This window comes from Bombina bombina, chromosome 3 (assembly GCF_027579735.1).
Source record: "Bombina bombina isolate aBomBom1 chromosome 3, aBomBom1.pri, whole genome shotgun sequence".
NCBI classification, from domain to species: domain Eukaryota; kingdom Metazoa; phylum Chordata; class Amphibia; order Anura; family Bombinatoridae; genus Bombina; species Bombina bombina.
This window is the reverse complement of record NC_069501.1, coordinates 647,478,992-647,494,726: the sequence shown is the minus strand read 5'-3', so window position 1 is coordinate 647,494,726 and position 15,735 is coordinate 647,478,992. Positions and strand designations below refer to the sequence as shown.

The 15,735-nt window shown below is 36.9% G+C and overlaps 1 protein-coding gene across 1 annotated transcript in view; it reads left to right on the top strand.

The window, feature by feature from the left end:
- The first annotated feature begins 9,427 nt into the window (after positions 1–9,427).
- LOC128652465 (multidrug and toxin extrusion protein 1-like) overlaps positions 9,428–15,735 on the top strand; it is a 191,073-nt gene continuing 184,765 nt past the window's right edge. The window contains exon 1 of the mRNA XM_053705403.1: positions 9,428–9,645. Coding sequence (XP_053561378.1) covers positions 9,505–9,645 — 141 coding nt within the window. The 5' untranslated portion in view covers positions 9,428–9,504. The remainder of the gene's footprint in view (positions 9,646–15,735) is intronic.

Sequence of the window (15,735 nt, the reverse complement as noted above, 5' to 3'; positions counted from 1 at the left end):
TATTTAAGTTAGGGGGTGTTAGTGTTAGGGTTAGATTTAGTTTTAGGGGTTAATAACCTTATTATAGTAGCGGCGACGTTGGGGGCGGGAGATTAGGGGTTAATAATTGTAGGTAGGTGGCGGCGATGTTAGGGAGGGCAGATTAGGGGTTAATAAAATGTATTATAGTGTTTGCGAGGCGGGAGTGCGGCGGTTTAGGGGTTAATACATTTATTATAGTGGCGGCGATTTGCGGTCGGCAGATTAGGGGTTAATACTTGTAGTTAGATTGTGGCGACGTTGGGGGGAGGCAGATTAGGGGTTAATAACTATAATGTAGGGGTCGGCGGTGTTAGGGACACCAGATTAGGGGTTAATAGTTATAATGTAGGCGGCGGCGATATCGGGTCGGCAGATTAGGGGTTAATACTTGTAGTTAGATTGCGGCGACGTTGGGGGGGGCAGATTAGGGGTTAATAACTATAATGTAGGGGTCGGCGGTGTTAGGGACAGCAGATTAGGGGTTAATAGCTATAATGTAGGCGGCGGCGATATCGGGTCGGCAGATTAGGGGTTAATACTTGTAGTTAGATTGCGGCGATGTTGGGGGGGGCAGATTAGGGGTTAATAACTATAATGTAGGGGTCGGCGGTGTTAGGGACAGCAGATTAGGGGTTAATAGTTATAATGTAGGTGGCGGCGATATTCGGTCGGCAGATTAGGGGTTAATAAAATACTGCAGGTGTCAGCGATAGCGGAGGCAGCAGATTAGGGGTTAATAAGTGTTAGATTAGGGGTGTTTAGAGACTCGGGGTACATGTTAGGGTGTTAGGTGCAGACTTAGTGTTTCCCCATAGGAAACAATGGGGCTGCGGTGTTAGTTTTTTTTCAGCCGAAACTCCCATTGTTTCCTATGGGGAAATGCCGAATTTTAACGAGCTAATTCGGATTTATTCGGAGATACGGCAGCTATTTCGGATTCATTCGGTAGATTCGGAAGTATTTTAATTCGGAAATCCGAATCGATCCGAATCTCCGAATTTACCGAATTTACCGAATTTCCGAATTAATCCGAAACGAACCGCACATGTCTAATATATATATATATATTTCATTAAAACAAAAAATATATGTCTATATATACACAATATATCTATATATATCTATATATATATCTATTTATCTATATCTATATATATATATATATATATATATTTATATAAAAATTATATATATATCTATATATATATCACAAATAGAAATAACTATAATAATTTAAAAGATATTTAATCAATGCTGAATAGATTTGTAACACAATTTTAAAATGTAAAATATAATTGTCCGATATGGACTAAAGCTTTAAAAAATTAAAGTTTTAAAATGTATTATTTAATTTTAGTTACATTTAAACTTGATTAAAATTAGCTATATGTGTTTTGTATTTGTATCTATTTATATTATAAACCAGGTTGTTACAATTAAAGTGTTGTTAATTGTTTAAATTAAGATTTAGAAAGAGAAATGATAATTTCTACAGCTGCATACATACAAACAATGCATGGGACAAAAAAAAAACCACTTTAGATTTATAATCCAATTTGTCAAAGATAAGAAGAAAGTAAAATTAGGGAGTTGCAAAATGAGATAAGAAGAATAAATAAAAGTTACATAGAGAGAAAGATATATAATGACTGGTAACCTTGTACATCCAGAAACAAAATAAGTAACCATAAATTATTTTTATAACCTTGGAATAGCAAACATATTAAATTTACATCTATTATTTATTTTTAAATACCTGTGCATAGTGTAAAAAAGGAGAAATGTAATGTAAAATATTTTTTTTATATTGAAATAGATTTTACATTAGTAGCTGTATATGATAGTGATATGCAGACAGCAATATAAAAACAAATTATATTTTTTTTATGTAATAAATAGTGTAAATATATACACATACATATAAATATAGTTTAAAAAAAATTGATATCTATTGAAATTTAAAAATTAAATATGATTAAATAGATGACATCTATTTCTATGGTAGTCCGAATATATAAAATAAAATGCTTGCATATAATTCTATTGATATCCATTATATCAAAGGTAAAGATACATTTTCAATGGTGGTTACATTTGTAACATTCAATATCATAATAAATAGTCTAAATTATTGTTAAATAACATTCGCCTAGATTTAGAGTTTTGCGTTAGCCGTCAAAAGCAGCGTTAAGGGCTCCTAACGCTGCTTTTGGCCGCCCGCTGGTATTTAGAGTCGGCCAGGTAAAGGTGTACTGCTCACTTTCAAGCCGCAACTTTTCCATACCGCAGATCCCCTTACTCCAATTACGTATCCTATCTTTTCAATGGGATCTTCCTAACGCTGGTATGTAGAGTCTTTGCTGAAGTGAGCGGTACACCATCTACCGACAAGACTCCTACCGCCCATGGAAAGGCTGTAGTTAAGAGCTTTCTGGGCTAACGCCGGTTTATAAAGCTCTTAACTACAGTGCTCTAAAGTACACTGATACCCATAAACTACCTATGTACCCCTAAACCGAGGTCCCCCCACATCGCCGCCACTATAATAAATATTTTTAACCCCTAATCTGTCGACCGCACATCGCCGCCACCTACATTATCCCTATAAACCCCTAATCTGCTGCCCCCAACATCGCCGACACCTACATAAAATTTATTAACCCCTAATCTGTTCCCCCAACATCGCCTCCACCTACCTACACTTATTAACCCCTAATCTGCCGACCGGACCTCGCCGCCACTATAATAAATGTATTAACCCCTAAACCGCCGCACTCCTACCTCGCAAACCCTATAATAAATATTATTAACCCCTAATCTGCTCTCCCTAACATCGCCGCCACCTAACTTCAAGTATTAATCCCTAATCTGCCGACCGGACCTCACCGCTACTCTAATAAATGTATTAACCCCTAAAGCTAAGTCTAACCCTAACACCCCCCTAAATTAAATATAATTTTAATCTAACAAAATAAATTAAATATTATTAACTAAAGTCTTCCTATTTAAAACTAAATACTTACCTGTAAAATAAACCCTAATATAGCTACAATATAAGGAATAATTACATTGTAGCTATTTTAGGATTTATATTTCTTTTACAGGCAACTTTGTATTTATTTTAACTAGGTACAATAGCTATTAATAGTTAATAACTATTTAATAGCTACCTAGTTAAAATAATTACAAAATTACCTGTAAAATAAATCCTAACCTAAGTTACAATTAAACCTAACACTACACTATCAATAAATTAATTAAATAAATTACCTACAATTACATACAATTAAATAAACTAAACTAAATTACAAAAAAAACAAACAAACACTAAATTACAAAAAATAAAAAAAGATTACAAGAATATTAAGCTAATTACACCTACTCTAAGCCCCCTAATAAAATAAAAAAGCCCCCCAAAATAATAAAGGTCCCTACCCTATTCTAAATTAAAAAGTAACCAGCTCTTTTACCAGCCCTTAAAAGGGCTCTTTTGCCTGTAAAAAAAAAATACAACCCCCACCCACATTAAAACCCACCACCCACATACCCCTACTCTAACCCAAACCCCCATTAAATAAACCTAACACTACCCCCATGAAGATCTCCCTACCTTGAGTCGTCTTCACCCAGCCGGGCCGAAGTCTTCATCCGATGGGGCAGAAGAGGGCATACAGACCAGCAGAAGTCTTCATCCTATCCAGGCAGAAGAGGACATCCGGACCTGAAGACATCTTCATCCAAGCGGCATCTTCTATCTTCATCCATCCGACGAGGAGCGGCTCCATCTTCAAGACCTCCGGCACGGAACATCCTTCTTCCCCGACAACTACCCGACGAATGAAGGTTCCTTTAAGTGACGTCATCCAAGATGGCGTCCCTCGAATTCCGATTGGCTGATAGGATTCTATCAGCCATTTGGAATTCAAAGGACGCCATCTTGGATGACGTCACTGAAAGGAACCTTCATTTGTCGGGTAGTCATCGGGAAGAAGGATGTTCCGGGCCGGAGGTCTTGAAGATGGAGCCGCTCCTCGTCGGATGGATGAAGATAGAAGATGCCGCTTGGATGAAGATGTCTTCCAGTCCGGATGTCCTCTTCTGCCTGGATAGGATGAAGACTTCTGCCGGTCTGGATGTCCTCTTCTGCCCCATCGGATGAAGACTTCGGCCCAGCTGGGTGAAGATGACTCAAGGTAGGGAGATCTTCAGGGGGGTTTGGGTTAGAGTAGGGGTATGTGGGTGGTGGGTTTTAATGTTGGGGGGGTTGTATTTTTTTTTTACAGGCAAAAGAGCTGATTACTTTGGGGCATGCCCCGCAAAAAGCCCTTTTAAGGGCTGGTAAAAGAGCTGGTTACTTTTTAATTTAGAATAGGGTAGGGACCTTTATTATTTTGGGGGCTTTTTATTTTATTAGGGGGCTTAGAGTAGGTGTAATTAACCCAATATTCTTGTAATTTTTTTTATTTTTTGTAATTTAGTGTTTTTTTTTTGTAATTTAGTTTAGTTTATTTAATTGTATGTAATTGTAGGTAATTTATTTAATTAATTTATTGATAGTGTAGTGTTAGGTTTAATTGTAACTTAGGTTAGGATTTATTTTACAGGTAATTTTGTAATTATTTTAACTAGGTAGCTATTAAATAGTTATTAACTATTATTAGCTATTGTACCTAATTAAAATAAATACAAAGTTGCCTGTAAAATAAATATAAATCCTAAAACAGCTACAATATAATTATTCTTTATATTGTAGCTAGTTTAGGGTTTATTTTGCAGGTAAGTATTTAGTTTTAAATAGGAATACTTTAGTTAATAATATTTAATTTATTTAGTTTATAAAGTTAAATTATATTTAACTTAGGGGGGTGTTAGGGTTAGGATTAGACTTAGCTTTAGGGGTTAATACATTTATTAGAGTAGAGGCAATTTCCGGTCGGCAGATTAGGGGTTAATACTTGAAGTTAGGTGGTGGCGGTGACGTTGGGGGGGGGGGCAGATTAGGGGTTAATACAAATTATTATAGGCTTTGCAAGGCGGGAGTGCATCGGTTTAGGGGTTAATACATTTATTAAAGTAGCGGCGAGGTCTGGCCGGCTGATTAGGGGTTAATAAGTGTAGGTAAGGTAGCAGCGACATTGGGGGGGGCAGATTAGGGGTTAATAAATATTATATAGGTGTCGGCGATGTTGGGGGCAGCAGATTAGGGGTTCATAGGGATAATGTAGGTGGCGACGGTGTCCGGAGCGGCAGATTAGGGGTTAATTGTGTAATGCAGGTGTCAGCGATAGCGGGGGCGGCAGATTATGGGTTAATAAGTGTAAGGTTAGGGGTGTTTAGACTCGGGGTTCATGTTAGGGTGTTAGGTGCAGACTTAGAAAGTGTTTCCCCATAGGAAACAATGGGGCTGCGTTGGGAGCTTAACGCTGCTTTTTTGCAGGTTTTAGGTTTTTTTTCAGCCCAAACTGCCCCATTGTTTCCTATGGGGGAATCATGCACGAGCACGTTTTAGCTGCTTACCGCTTCCATAAGCAACGCTGGTATTAAGGGTTGAAGTGGCGGTAAATTAGGCTCAACGCTCCCTTTTTGGAGCCTAACGCAGCCCTTCAGACAACTCTAAATACCAGCGTTGTTTGGGAGCAGCGGTAGGAAAAAAAGCTGCGTTAGCTACGCGGGTCTTTACCGACAAAACTCTAAATCTAGCCGATTAATTTTTAGCGTGATTAATATAAATCTATAAACTTCAGTATAAATATTGTAAATATTGTGAGCAGAAGTAATATAGACTTTAAAATACTTACGATCGCTAATAATTGCAAAGTCGGAGCAGCCGTCTGAAATGCTTACTATCTTGGCACAAAACAACTAGTAGCTGAGTGCATGCGCGAATTGTGAACGCGCAACGGAGAAATTCATGTACAAATTAGATTTGGCACATGCGCAATGGGTGACAGGCTTGTATGACGTAGCTTCACGGCTGCCGATCGGCCAGAAAGTCAATTGGAGGAGCTCAAAAACGTGACCAGGAAGTAAAGTTTAGATGCGGTTTAGATGCGGTGAAAACGTTATTTTTATATTTGTTATAGCGAAACAATGAATAAAAGTCCTATTGTTTTTAGATTGACTGTGTAATTGTGCAGAACAACTAAGTTTACTTTCACTTTAAATACAGCAGGGAGGTGGGCGGGCTGGTTAGCTGGGAAGCTGGAGCGGGGGTAGGTGCTAAAAACCCCCAGAGAGCAGCAAAAATACAGCAACACTACAGAGGGAGAAGGGAGAGAGAACTTACTTCAGTAGTGCTGGAAGCACCATTAAATACAGCAGGGAGGTGTGCGGGCTTGTTTGCTGGGAAGCTGGAGCGGGGCTAGGTGCTAAACCACCTTAAGAAAAGAGGGCAGACTAACTTTCCTCAACTTTTGTTTCCTTAAAGGGATACTAAACCCACATTTTTTTCTTTCATGATTCAGATAGAGCATGCAATTTTAAGCAACTTTCTAATTTGCTCCTATTATCAATTTTTCTTTGTTCTCATGTAATCTTGATTTGAAAACGCAGTAATAAAGGGTTAGGAGCCAGCCCATTTTTAGTTCAGCACCTTGGTAGAGCTTGTTGATTGGTTTGCTACATTTAGCCACAAATCAGCAAGTGCTACCCAGGTGCTGAACAAAAAATGGTCCGGCTCTAAAGCTTACAGTACTGCTTTTTCAAATCAAGATAGCATGAGAACAAATAAAAATTGTTAATAGGAGTAAATTAAAAAGGTGCTTAAAATCTCATGCTCTATCTGAATTATGAAAGAAAAAAATTGGGTTTAGTATCCCTTTAACTGCACTTATGCAAACAGAGTTCATGCTATATATGCATATTAGTTTGTGATTGGTTAACAAGGATTCTTTTGTTCTGGGGGACAGGGAAATCAGTGAAAAGAAAAAATATAAAACAATATGCTCATTTGACAAAATAAATCTGCATAATTCATTGCAAAATTCTTCTTAGATTTAAAGGTACATTATCATTCAGCTTACAATTTGTGTTTAATGTCCCTTTTAGTTGAACGCAATGCTCCAAGTGATATAATAAGACATTTGAAATATGTCACTAGATGTTCCTGATTTTCAGGTTTAAATTGTTCACCTGCTTTCTAAAGTCATTGACTGAGTTATTTGTGTAAAGTAAATCCCTAATTTGGAGCATGTTTTATTAATGCATAATAAAGGTACCTTCATTAGTGAGAGAAGAACAGCCTTGGGCATTTTTAAGTTCCTTCACTCTCTTGCATTCATGCTTGACCTTGAGGTCAGACCTCTTGGTTTACAATCATTTTGCAGAATTGCTTGCTGTGAAGGAACATACACCTAGAAACAGAAACGTGTTAGCTTGTTCAACCTCATGATACACTGGGACTTATTTTAAAGTAAACGTTTCCCTCCATTAGGTGGAAGAGTTCAATTTCAATTAAAATCATAGTGTAAATATGAGCCTTCACACAATCATATTGTAAAAACTGTGAATGATAAATGTGAATATGAAAACAAGGTGGAGGTCATAACAAATTTGCTGGCACTCTGCCTCTGAGCTTCTATACTGCTTGGTTTCATTGGCTGCAAGTGCAAAACGTAAAGAGCCATAATAATAAAAAAAAATGTCATACTAATCAATAGTAGTTTTCGCTCAAGACCTGCAGTATTTCTATTGTGTGTTTAATCCCTTTGTGGGGGTTAAATACTCATCAATACAGAGTCGATAGTCTTAAAATTACATGATCTAGCGATTTATAGCATTTTCTAACTATTATGGCCCTTTAATACATTATTTTACTTTTGAGTCCATGCTATATATCAGCAATTACACTTTAAACATTGATGCATATTCTGATTTAAAAAAAATATTTTAATGTTTTGTTAGTGTCCTTTTCCATTTTAGAAAGGACCATGGACAGAATTTTTTTTATAACATTATTTTTCTTATGAATCCAAGCACTGGGGCCTATTTACTATGCTGCGGATGCAGCTGTTTCCTTGCAAAACAAAAGTTAAGAAGCACAAGAATGTGCAGGGGGCAGCATTGCACAAGCATTTCACCAGAAATGCTTGTGCAATGTTAAATACCTCTATATATCAGCAATTAATCTTTAATTATCTATCACCTAGATTACGAGTTTTGCGTTATGGTTTTAACGCTGAAAAAATGGCAATTTCAACGTAAAAACAGTAATGTAGCCATTATACTGCAAACATTTTAGCCTGTAACGCAACGTCAATCCTGCACTCAAAAAAATGACGTTTTTGCTTGGGATTTCCATAGAGCCGGTATTACAGGTTGTGCAGTGAGGCTAAAATTCTTGCATTACAGCCTATACCGACACAATCCATACCGCCATCTGAGAGCAGTAGTTATGGATTTTGTGTAACAAAAATGTTTCACAAAACTCATAACTAAAGTGTTACAAAGTACACTAACACCCATAAACTACCTATTAACCCTAATCCACAGCCCTCCAGCATCACAAACACTATATTAAACTTATAAACCCCTAATCTGCCGCCTGCCCACATCCTCGCCACTATAATAAAGTTATTAACCCCTATTCCGACGCTCCCGACACCGCTGCCACTAACTAAACCTATTAACCCCTAAACCGCCAGCCCCCCACATCGGCAGTCGGCACTACTAAATAAACATATTAACCCCTAAACCGTCACCCCCCACATCGCCACTAATTAATTCAACTATTAACCACTAAACCTATCACCCCCTAACTTTAAATTAAAATAAATAACAACTTACCTGTGAAATTAAAAAAACCTTAAGTTTAAACTAACAATTAACCTAACATAACTATTATACTAAACTATTATACTAAAATTAAAATAACTGCCAATTAAAAAAACTAAATTACGCATTAAGAAAAAACTAAAACTACTAAAAAAAATTAAGTCTAAATTTACCTTGAAAAACTACAGACACCCCATTAGTAAAACCCACCACCCAACAAACCCCCCCAAAATAAAAAACCTCTCTCTAACAAAAACCTAAGCTGCCCATTGCCCTGAAAAGAGCATTTGTATGGGCAAATCGTTTCGCACCCTCTATATTTTATTTTTAATAAGATTATCCCCAGTTTGGGAGACATTCTTAGAAAGGTTAACGGCCACAACATAGGCAGAGCTTTACAGGTCTGCAGGGAAGATATAAAACAGTGTCAAGCATGGGAGATAAAAGCAGAATGGTTGTGATCAGTAATAATATATTAGTTAGTATGACCTGACTGTGAAAAGAGATAAGGCAAACATGCATTCAGCTAATTATGGTGTGAAAGGGCAAAACCAGTTTATCCACAGACAGGGTACATACAAATACGCTCAACCTGAGCTACAGGTTGGTTTTCATTTGCCTTCCGACAAACTCCTAAAGGTGTTGCAATAACGTTTTCTGGATATAAATGACACAAATAGAGAATTAATTTGTGTGACCCCAGAAGACAACATGAAAGATGACAAGCAGCATCTCATTAACGACAGGAATAGCTTCACTGGTTGTGGCAGCACAATTTGGCAACGGATAAAGCAGCTATATCTTGATAACATTGCAGACCTGAAAATTCTCCTGTGTTTTTCAGCACCTTTGGTAAGTCACAGACATTGTGCAAAAAAATGAAAACTAAATGTGTTTTGCTGTTTTTTTTCTTTCTTTTTTAAAGAATGTAAAATTACATATTGTGGTTTCTCCATTCTATTTTAAAACTTGTTTTCTTTTATACTTTTCTTTTATACTTTTGAAAAAAACATTTTTGAACAGGGCTGTGAATCTAGGATATTGCCCAAGGTGGCCCACCTGCCAAATTTATTGGCACTCCTCTTTTGGTCTACCATCATACTGCACTGTTTTATTGGTTGTAACTGTATGAATATATGTATCTTCAATTACAATTAATTGTTAATATATATTATGGATTTAAAAATAAAAAAATTACTTTAGTGTTTCTTTAATGGGGGGTAGTTATCAAGCCGTCTACTTTTCTTGCTTCGCAGGCCCAATACGCCCGCCTAAGCTCGCCTACCTTCGCCGCCGCGGATCTGAAAAAATACGCCTAAGTTATCAAATAAAGCTGTCAAAAAGCCGCGGGGCGATGAGCAGCGGACTGTGACAGTTATCACTCATCCGATCTCGCTGCCCTTCGGCTTTTTCCCAGCTTTATTGCTAGCCTGTCACTAAGCACTCACACTAAACTACACTGTTCTATCCCTATACCGGCGCCCCCGGAGCCTCCCGCAACTCAATAAAGTTACTAATCCCTAAACCGCCGCTCCTAGACCCTGCCGCAACTCTTATAAATGTATTAACCCCTATCCTGCCCCCCCATACAGTCGCCCTCTATAATAAAATTATTAACCCCTATCCTGCTGATCCCGCACCTCTCCGCAACTAAATAAATAGTTTAACCCCTAAACCGCCGCTCCATGAACCCGCCGCAACCTATATTAAACCTATTAACCCATATCCTGCCCCCCCTACACCGTCGCCACCTATAATAAATTTATTAACCCCTAATCTGCCCCCCACTACGCCGCCGCCACTGTAATAAAATTATTAACCCCTAAACCTAAGTCTAACCCTAACCCTAACGCCCCCCTAACTTAAATATTAATTAAATAAATCTAAATAAATTAACTCTTATTAAGTAAATGAATCCTATTTAAAACTAAATACTTACCTTTAAAATAAACCCTAATATAGCTACAATATAAATAATAATTATATTCTAGCTATCTTAGGATTTATATTTATTTTACAGGTACCTTTCAATTTATTTTAACCATGTACAATAACTATTAAATAGTTATTAACTATTTAATAGCTTACCTAGCTAAAATAAAGAGAAATGTACCTGTGAAATAAATCCTAACCTAAGTTACAGTTACACCTAACACTACACTATACTTTAATAAATTATTCCTATTTAAAAATAAATACTTACCTGTAAAATAAACCCTAAGATAGCTACAATGTAATTAATAATTATATTATAGCTATCTTAGGATTTATATTTATTTTACAGGTAACTTTGTATTTATTTTAGCTAGTTAGAATAGTTATTAAATAGTTATTAACTATTTAATAACTACATAGCTAAAAGAAATACAAAATTACCTGTAAAATAAATCATAACTTAAGTTACAATTAAACCTAATACTACACTATCATTAAATTAATTAAATAAATTAACTACAAATAACTACAATTAAATACAATTACATAAACTAACTAAAGTACAAAAAATAAAAAAAGCTAAGTTGCAAAAAATAAAAAAATAAGTTACAAACATGTTACAAATATTACAACAATTTTAAGCTACTTACACCTAATCTAAGCCCCCTAATAAAATAACAAACCCCCCCAAAATAAAAAAATGCCCTACCCTATTCTAAATTAAATAAATTTCAAAGCTCTTTTACCTTACCAGCCCTTAAAAGGGCCATTTGTGGGGGCATGCCCCAAAGAAAACAGCTCTTTTGCCTGTAAAAGAAAAATACAACCCCCCCCAACATTAAAACCCACCACCCACATACCCCTAATCTAACCCAAACCCCCCTTACAAAAACCTAACACTAATCCCCTGAAGATCATCCTACCTTGAGTCGTCTTCACTCAGCCGAGCCACCGATGGAACTGAAGAGGACATCCGGAGCGGAAGAAGTTAATCCTCCAAGCGGCGCTGAAGAAATCTTCCATCCGATGAAGTCATCATCCAGGCGGCGCTGAAGAAAAGTCTTCGATCCGTCCGATGTCATCTTCCAAGAGGCGCTGAAGAGGTCTTCTATCCGGGCGAAGTCATCTTCCAAGCCGGGTCTTGAATCTTCCTTCCGCCGACGCGGAACCACCTTCTTCACCGACGGACTACGACAAATGACGGCTGCTTTAAGGGACGTCATCCAAGATGGCGTCCCCTCAATTCCGATTGGCTGATAGGATTCTATCAGCCAATCGGAATTAAGGTAGGAAAATCTGATTGGCTGATGGAATCAGCCAATCAGATTCAAGTTCAATCCGATTGGCTGATCCAATCAGCCAATCAGATTGAGCTCGCATTCTATTGGCTGATCGGAACAGCCAATAGAATGCGAGCTCAATCTGATTGGCTGATTCCATCAGCCAATCAGATTTTTCCTACCTTAATTCCGATTGGCTGATAGAATCCTATCAGCCAATCGGAATTGAGGGGACGCCATCTTGGATGACGTCCCTTAAAGGAGCCGTCATTCGTCGTAGTCCGTCGGTGAAGAAGGTGGTTCCGCGTCGGCGGAAGGAAGATTCAAGACCCGGCTTGGAAGATGACTTCGCCCGGATAGAAGACCTCTTCAGCGCCTCTTTGAAGATGACATCGGCCGGATCGAAGACTTCTTCAGCGCCGCCTGGATGATGACAGTTCCATCGGTGGCTCGGCTGAGTGAAGACGACTCAAGGTAGGATGATCTTCAGGGGATTAGTGTTAGGTTTTTGTAAGGGGGGTTTGGGTTAGATTAGGGGTATGTGGGTGGTGGGTTTTAATGTTGGGGGGGGGTTGTATTTTTCTTTTACAGGCAAAAGAGCTGTTTTCTTTGGGGCATGCCCCCACAAATGGCCCTTTTAAGGGCTGGTAAGGTAAAAGAGCTTTGAAATTTATTTAATTTAGAATAGGGTAGGGCATTTTTTTATTTTGGGGGGTTTGTTATTTTATTAGGGGCTTAGATTAGGTGTAAGTAGCTTAAAATTGTTGTAATATTTGTAACATGTTTGTAACTTATTTTTTATTTTTTGTAACTTAGCTTTTTTTATTTTTTGTACTTTAGTTAGTTTATGTAATTGTATTTAATTGTAGTTATTTGTACGTAGTTTATTTAATTAATTTAATGATAGTGTAGTATTAGGTTTAATTGTAACTTAAGTTAGGATTTATTTTACAGGTAATTTTGTATTTCTTTTAGCTATGTAGTTATTAAATAGTTAATAACTATTTAATAACTATTCTATCTAGCTAAAATAAATACAAAGTTACCTGTAAAATAAATATAAATCCTAAGATAGCTATAATATAATTATTAATTATATTGTAGCTATCTTAGGGTTTATTTTACAGGTAGGTATTTATTTTTAAATAGGAATAATTTATTAAAGTATAGTGTAGTGTTAGGTGTAATTGTAACTTAGGTTAGGATTTATTTCACAGGTACATTTCTCTTTATTTTAGCTAGGTAAGCTATTAAATAGTTAATAACTATTTAATAGCTATTGTACATGGTTAAAATAAATTGAAAAGTACCTGTGAAATAAATATAAATCCTAAGATAGCTAGAATATAATTATTATTTATATTGTAGCTATATTAGGGTTTATTTTAAAGGTAAGTATTTAGTTTTAAATAGGATTCATTTACTTAATAAGATTAATTTATTTAGATTTATTTAATTAATATTTAAGTTAGGGGGGCGTTAGGGTTAGGGTTAGACTTAGGTTTAGGGGTTAATAATTTTATGACAGTGGCGGCGGCGTAGTGGGGGGCAGGATAGGGGTTAATAAATTTATTATAGGTGGCGACGGTGTAGGGGGGGCAGATTAGGGGTTAATAAATTTATTATAGGTGGCGACGGTGTAGGGGGGGCAGGATAGGGGTTAATACATTTAATATAGGTTGCGGCGGGTTCAGGGAGCGGCGGTTTAGGGGTTAATACATTTATTACAGTTGCGGTGGGCTCCGGGAGTGGCGGTTTAGGGGTTAATATGTATAGAGTAGCTTGCGGTGGGCTCCGGGAGCGGCGGTTTAGGGGGTAATAACTTTATTTAGTTGCGGCAGTGTAGGGGGGGGCAGATTAGTGGTGTTTAGACTCGGGGTACATGTTAGGGTGTTAGGTGCAGACATCTCCCATAGAAATCAATGGGATGTCTGTCAGCAGCGAACTTGTACTTTCGCTATGGTCAGACTCCCATTGATTCCTATGGGATCCGCCGCCTCCAGGCTGGCGGATTGAAAACCAGGTACGCTGGGCCGTAAAAGTGCCGAGCGTACCTGCTAGTTTTTTGATAGCTAGCAAAAGTAGTGAGAATGTGCCGTACTTGTGTGCGGAACATCTGGAGTGACGTAAGAATCGATCTGTGTCGGACTGAGTCCGGCGGATCGATGCTTACGTCACAAAATTCTACTTTTGCCGGTCTCGAGCCTTTGATAACTAAGGCGAATCAGCCTCGCCACAAATACGCTGCGGAATTCCAGCGTATTTGAGGTTGACGGCTTGATAACTAGGCCCCAATGTCTCTTTAAAATTTAACAACATTTACCATATAGTGGCATCATCAAATCTAACAATTTATGTGTCTTATTCATAAATGTACAGTGCAAAAACAATACACTTATATTTTTAAAAGCCTGTAAATGATTTGTAAAAATAACATGAATGTACAATTTGCAAATATGTTAACATTATGCAAACAGCATGCCTGTCCATTATTTTGTTTGAGTCTGTGTGCAAAGAAAATATTCAACTAATTTACAGGTTCACCATTTACTTCCTTAATAAGGGTCACAAAGTCAAAATTCTGGGGTAGAATTATCAAACCTTCAACTGATAATACGCTGGAATCCTGTGTCATATTCGATGCAAGATTGATCCTCCATAGTTAACAAAGCGTCAAGATAGTCAAATGTTGAAATGTGTGACGTAATATACGCTACCGCGATATTATCCAACGCAGATCGATGGTTGCGTCATTCCAGATGTTTCAAATTCACATTCGACTCTATTTGACCTTACCAATTTATCAAACATTCAACAGGTACGCTTGCTTCAATTCCGACACAGAGTACCTATCGCTTAAACCGGCACCCTTGAGGCCGCAAATGCCATAGAAATCAATGGGTGTCTGAAAACACAGAAACGTTATGTTCGATGCTGCAAGACAATGAAGCATATTACTTAATAAAAGTAAATTAGAAACATTATCAAAATTGTATACTCTTTATAAATTAAACAATATTATTGCTCCAAATTTGGTGCACTAGTAGATATAAGGATAAAAATTAAATCCATTACTACTTATTTATTATGTTACAACTCTGTCTCTCATTACAAAGCAAGGGGACAATATTATTGCTCCAAATTTGGTGCAAAGTATTGCTCCAAATTTGGTGCAAAGTATTGCTCCAAATTTGGTGCAAAGTATTGCTCCAAACTTGATGCACTAGTAGATATAGAGATACAAATTAAATAAATACATAACATAATATAGCTAATTTCCTTTTTTTTTTTTATAAATGTATTTGCACCATGTTTAAGAAATGTAATACAAGTCCCACTCTCCACTTTGCACCAAATTCAACGTAACACTTTTCGCACCAAATTTGATGCAATACTACTAAACAACCCACAAACTAGTGAAATTTCCCACCACTTTTGATTGGGAAATGCATAATCACATGATTTATGACAGCAGCCAATCTGATTTAAATATACATTTTCTACTATCACTAACAAATCAAATTGCTTGATACTTGTCTCATTGATCATTCATCAAAACTTGTGCCATTTGTTACATTGTGTATTATACTTTGAAAGTATGTAGCTGTGAAATTAGTATTAAAGTTAAACATTGATGATGACATTAAGACACACAGTGTAATATTTTAGACAATGATTTTAAAATTCGAATGATGTTTGATTCAATATAATCTTGAACTGATAGCTC